The sequence below is a fragment of the Hyposmocoma kahamanoa genome, unplaced genomic scaffold (assembly GCF_003589595.1).
Source record: "Hyposmocoma kahamanoa isolate Upper Pololo Valley unplaced genomic scaffold, ASM358959v1 80, whole genome shotgun sequence".
Classification (NCBI taxonomy): domain Eukaryota; kingdom Metazoa; phylum Arthropoda; class Insecta; order Lepidoptera; family Cosmopterigidae; genus Hyposmocoma; species Hyposmocoma kahamanoa.
In genome coordinates this window covers 5,345,014-5,351,540 of record NW_020654051.1, presented here as the reverse complement: position 1 = coordinate 5,351,540, position 6,527 = coordinate 5,345,014, and the positions used below count along the sequence as shown (strand labels likewise).

General features: G+C 35.7%; 1 protein-coding gene across 1 annotated transcript in view; it reads right to left on the bottom strand.

The window, feature by feature from the left end:
* Positions 1-5,522: 5,522 nt before the first annotated feature.
* The window catches only part of LOC113233937, a 38,125-nt gene continuing 37,120 nt past the window's right edge, over positions 5,523-6,527 (bottom strand). The window contains exon 11 of the mRNA XM_026469172.1: positions 5,523-5,852. Coding sequence (XP_026324957.1) covers positions 5,523-5,852 — 330 coding nt within the window. The remainder of the gene's footprint in view (positions 5,853-6,527) is intronic.

Below are 6,527 nucleotides of genomic sequence, written 5' to 3'. Positions count from 1 at the left end.
TCATACACGAGGTGATTTTACAGCACCATCGTTTAATGTATAAGGTATATGAACTTTTCAACGCGTGATCACTTTCTGTTCTAAGTGAAAAAGTACGACCGCATTTAAAATCAATGACAAAATACGTTCTTTTAAGAAATGCTTAACCTATCGTGATTGAAAGCATCCTTAAAAAATCATGTTATCAATATTGTACTCTGTATAAATTAATATAAAAAATATTTTTTCGCATCGTGCAGCACAACACTGAGTCGTATAGTGTAGCGCTAATGCATTCGGTCATTCACATTTATCAGTGAATAATCTGCTTGATAACTGTAAATTTTAAATTTATTTACCAAATCGGCATTTACAGTTTACAATTTAGCATTACTGTAATTAAAATGTTCAAAAGGAACAGTTAAATTGTTACACGAGCCTAATATAAATAACGCGTCGAGTAAACGCCCTAATTCTGTATGGATAACAACTCATTGCACGAGATGCCGATGCTGCACAAAATGTGACCGGCTGAAGACATCAATCTCATCATCGTCACATATTACTTAATAATTACAACGTCATCGTAGCTATTTGGAAAAAGCGTTCTTGTACCTACCATCAGACGAGATTCATTGTAATGTTATAGTAATTTTAATTATATTTTATTTAAATAAAATTGATTTTTTTAGTCCTTCGGCTGCAAAACTACACAATTGAAAGAAAAACAACAAGGTAACATTTGTTGTTTAAATGCTGTTCTGTTTTCGAGCGGAATTCTTTGTCGGGTTCCATTTTTTCCGAACGGTGCAACCTTGGTGAATTAGCATGTCATTATCATCCACGTCTTCGTGTTTCAGCTCATGTGACTACGTACAAGCGTGAGCTTTAACAAAAAGAGATGTAGTACACAACTATGCATATTTGCATAGGAAAACAGCTATTTTTTCAGGAATAAATGGATTATATTGAAATACGTCGGTATTTTTAAATTTTTTTAATAATTTTTTAATAGTTTTTTAATTTTAATTTTATTCTCTCCTTTGCACAATACAACATTGTTCCAAAGACAGGCTCCAATATAAAACTGCCCTTAAAAAGGAAACAAATATATGAATTTCGCATCGTGCTGTAGTACCGTATTGAGTCTCGAGCGGCCGGTGAATGATCAATAATTATCAAAAGTCTTATGAATACGCGTTATACAAATTGGAATTCCTGTTCACAATTTATGACACTACATTGTAATTAATGTAACAGAACTTTCAAAGGGACCTCAGAGTAAATTCGCCTACTACTTTTTAGAACGAGGTCTACCATGAAATCCGAAACACGAAGCACCGGTCTTTCGTATCGGACAGATGCATGCGTCCAAAGATCGTGATTTGGCACAAAAGCGGCGTCGGAGATTCACACTTTTATTGCAGACAATAAAATACAATGCGCATGTAGCGTTTTAATTGAACTTTCATTATACGAACACATCAGGAGTGGAACTGATCCATGGAACTGGAAACCCTTGTCCAGTTCCGTATTTTTCGAACCGTGTAACCTGGATATCTCGGTAAACAGACAAACTTCAGGGAGGTTTACGGTGTATCATTTCTGTTCACATCTTCCAGCAGCTGTGATAGTGGACAAACGTGAGCCTAACCTCAATAAAAATAAAGTAGTGCACAACAATGCATACTTACACTCGGAAACACCAATTTTTGTTATAAAAAGTGCCTTTTTTAGTCAGTATTATACTGTTTTGTTTTTAAAGCACAATACAATTCATACTTTCATAGACAAACTCCAACATAATCCTTTTCTGAAATGTACATACATAAAACACGTTAATCGATATTATATACAATGTGTTGATTTGCAGTCTCGTCATATTTACAGAGGTCATTCTATATCCGAAACTAAACTTAAATCATTAAAACAAAATCCTAAATTCTTATTTTTTATTTAATTGCGGTAACCAAGTTTGATCCAAAGGTTATGGACTTGCACTACACGTACCACAGGTACCGGCAACCATTTGAACAATGACCTATGCGCAGTATGCGCAGACAATATGCATTTTAGATTTATTTGGTGGCAGGGTACGAGTAGAGACGGAGGGAGTATATTTATTTCTATTATTAATTTCTTAAATATAGCGAGATTGCAAATCAACACCCTGTATATATTATATTTTATGTCGAAAGAGTTAGAAGACAAAAATAGTGTTATCATCGAAGAAAAAGTTTTCCCCGGTTTTGCAAATCCAAATTCTCAACAAGGACTTGTGGAACAAACGTTTAGTGTACTAGTGTCAAAATTGCATAATACTTCTTGATCAATCAAACATTGTTCAAGCTTAGGGCACTTAATACTGAAAGTGCGTGGTGGCTCGAATTATATGTCCGGAAGTGTATATAACGACGGCGACGTTAACAGCAAATGAATGGAAATATTAATAGTTTAATAAGACAGCTTATGAGTGACACCATGCCTTCCTCGCATAATAATGCTAATAAGTACCATGCAGTTGTCTTGACTCCATAAAAATTTTAATTATTTATTATTATTACCAAATATTACGTAATTCATGTATTAATTTTGAATCACACATAACAATCAATCAAGATAATGATAATCAATCGATAAAGAAAAATTAAGTCTCTGTATAATGTTGCTTTGGGTGCATATATTATTTATTGTTTTAATACAGATGTAAGTTTATTATCTACGTACGTATGTTTATATTATGTTATTTATTGCCATACAAGTTATTATTATCAATTAGCGTTCTAGTATATTGTTATTGTTTTTTTTCTGTTTGGCCCAATAGTTGATAGGTAAGTTAAGTCCGCCATTAAAACGTCAATATGTTGTACAATACAGTTGAAATAAATAAATAATATAGCCATATAAGCAGTGGCAGCTAGTTAATCGGTAGAATGCATGCCTTCTGTGCTTGGGCCCTGGCTTCGATTCAGCCACATTTGTCTCTATGAATCATATTAATTTCGGTTTACTAATTTATCACAGGTTTTAAAAGTGAAGGAAAAAATGTTCAACGTGAAAATCTAACATTAAAAGTAGGAATTTTCTCACTTACTTCACGTACTTGACTCAAATAAGTGACATAATTGATTTTTGTTCCAGGTATTGAGAGGGGGTTACCAAAGATCTCCTTTTTTTATTATATCAAGCGACGGGACGGACAAGTCGTCAACGCCTGGGGGTAAGCGACACGCCTGCCCATAAAGTGCCACTGCGCGCAGTCACCCTGAGATATAAGTTGATAAGTTCCATATGCCTGTAATTTCACCTGCACCCTTCAAATCGGAACGCAATAAGTTTCACATTATACTGCTTGGCGGTAGGAATAGGTAAGGTGGCAGTACTTCCCTCCAATTCTTTCCAACTTTTAAATTTCTATCCTAAGATTGCCTGGACGAAATTACTACTTGGAAATAAGGCCGCGTGTTGTACGTTAGCTTACTCTGTGATACTTGCATTACTGTACTGTGTTATCGTTGTAATTTTTAATGTGCAATAAACAATATTTCAGCACTTGGTACTTGGTGTACAAACTCTATTATAAGGAACTCTACTGCTGTCCGACAATATTCTTATGTTCCATATAATATATATCGCACTATTAATACGATACTGTACTATCTGAAAATGTGTACTTTTCAAAATTGATGAAAAACGAATTACTCACTTTCCGTGAAATATTATTAAAATTTATATAATTTATATTTAAATCTACACGGTTAAGTTTTAACAATTTTCTATTCGCCAAATATACTGATATTTCCGTAAAGACTTTCAAAAAGTTTTGTCGCATTTTGAGTTAAGTAGATATCTTTGAATTGTTTCTTACAATATTCTAATGACGCTTTTATTGACGCGTAGAGAATCAAATTTTACGTTCAGCATTAGTATAATCTCGAATTTCATATATTTTGAGTTACAACACTATTGCAATAGCAGTGGATATCTTAAGGAGTAACATACATACATATCATATAAAAACTCAATAAGTAATATGCATGTATTGCTGTTGTCGGCGACGTGTGACGCAATCTGGTGTCAGGTAACAGGTCGCTTATTTTAACTATTGGGTAGTCACCTCCTAAGATAGCGTAAAAGCGGGGCTGCTGAGGCCCTTTCATCACTTATACATCATAGTTTATTAGTACATCATATATCGTGTGATTTTCTATATGTGTGTGTGTGTATGTTGCATGAATAAAATTTTAATATAATTCATATTGCCCACATCAATGATTCACATTTTACGCAACTCCATATTATTTCCTAGAAAGTGCTCCAAAACAAACACGTGGCCACTGTACTATCAATTATATTGTCAAATGACGAAACGAAAAATCGTAAATAGTAAAGTTGTAATTTGGGTATTTGCGTTTGTAATAGAATATCCCTACTTCACTTTGCGGAATATTTAAAACTTTCTCCAAATCAATGCAAGTAACAACGTTGTCATTCTTGGCAAAGCCTTGTTTTTCTTCGTCTTTAAGCTGTCTCACTAAGTTCTTTGCGTTAAATGTTTTTCGTATTTATCCTTTAATTGGATTTTTCGCGTGTCTGGTTTTTTGTAAATCATGAATATCTCACATTGATCTTTTTTAGGCTTGTAACATTGACTTACAAATAAATGGACGACGGGTCTAATACAAAAACCACGAAAAAAATGTCCCAAGTCAACCTATTTAAACGTAGTGACATGTAAAGGAATATGAAAAAGCTAAAACGTTGAATTTAAATTGTAATGTCAGTACTGTCTAATTTTGCTTGCTTCGCTGTCAGTCGAACAAACGAAGACTAAAGCGTGAATGACGCTATGTATACGATTTTACCGCCCTATAAGTTCGGACACTTTTTAGCGCGGACCTGACGTCAATGTAATTGTAAGTCAATGGCTTGTAAAACGAAAGGTTGAATTTCGAATTAAAAATATATTCATATTGCCGTTTCGTTGCTTTTATGACCTGACCGTACTGTGGCTGTGTCCCCATCCATTCCAAGTAAAGCCGATGCAATATTCAATATTTCTTCGAGGTATTCTTTCTGACTGTCCTTTCTTACGTAGTGAGATTCTACTCTGCTAAAACTGTTAATGTGTTCCTTTATTTCAGTATCATCTGATAACTTTTTTGGTCTATTTGAATGGTTTCTTCTCAAGTCCTTGAATTCCGTCGATAATTTTTGCACAGCAGTATAAACAACTTGCTGTGTAATACTTCGTGTATTTAAAAACATAGTTTTGCATACTTTAATAGATTCGTAGATATTATCAGTAGAAGGAAGAGACTAAGTAAGCGTCTGGATGCGATTGACCTTTCTGTCTGTCATTTTCTTGATAGCTGTATTTTTCACTTTTCACATATCGTACTATGAACTCCCACTGCCGTTCATGCTCGCTTTTTTGTCTTTTTCTTGTTAAACTGGAAGTAGGGGTTTTGTTTGCTTGCTCATTAGTTACGACATCTGTTCTTAATATTTCGTAAAACCCCTTCTACATCAGGTATACGTCATCATGGCCTCGAGCCGCATCGCTTTCCTTTCCGGAACGTGCGAGATCTCAAAGTCGGAATCACCCACCCACGACGCGGCGGCAGATCTCTGTCGAGCCGCTTGAGGGACCATCGTAGCGGTGGGCCGCCGCGTTGGCGACGGGAACTGGCAGGACGACGGAATACCACATCAAGTACGATGTGGTGGTGGTCAGATAGCATGACCACCTCTTCCACCACCCGCCAGGCCGACACCACAAGGAGTCGCTCACGATAGATCGATAAGCAACTCCCCCTGCCACCGACTGACTGACTGACGCACTGACTGACGCCCGATTCAAGATTCAATACCTAATGAATATGTGTAATTATTTGGATTCTATTAATACAATTATAGGTAAGTGATTCGCGTTACAATTTTCGCTATGTTGCCGCTCTTACACATACCTAATAGGTACGAGAAAGTGATGGGTAACGCTGCCACTTCACATGGGAATTGTCAACTTATGTCACTGGTCAATGGGCACAGCGGCAGTGCGCCTCAAATCTTTGCGATGTAAGTGGTACTGCAACTGCTATGGACAGGTGTGACGCTTACCACCAGGCGTACGACATGTTGCCCCGTTTCACTTGACATAATAAAAATATTCTATAAGAAATTATTAAAATTAATACTTATGACTGTAACATCGTGACAAAAGTATTATTGTCCCTTTTTTACGAATAACGAAAGTTTTAAAATCAATATGCTTACCTCTTTTGATTCATTAAGCAACAAGGATGTTTCGAGTCATCCTCTGCAACTTCGATTGATCTTTCGTAAATGTATAATTTTGTCAAATTTCTGCAGGAATTATACATTTTGTTTAGCGTGTGCAATCGAAAATAACTAGGAATATCCAGTGTGTGCTATGTGACAGAACAATCTAGATACTCCACGCTTTATTTAGGGCGCGGTGAGGGACGAAATCTGTGTTTCAGAAACTAAAGAAGTAAACAGTCTCCTATGATCGTATTAAAAGAAGG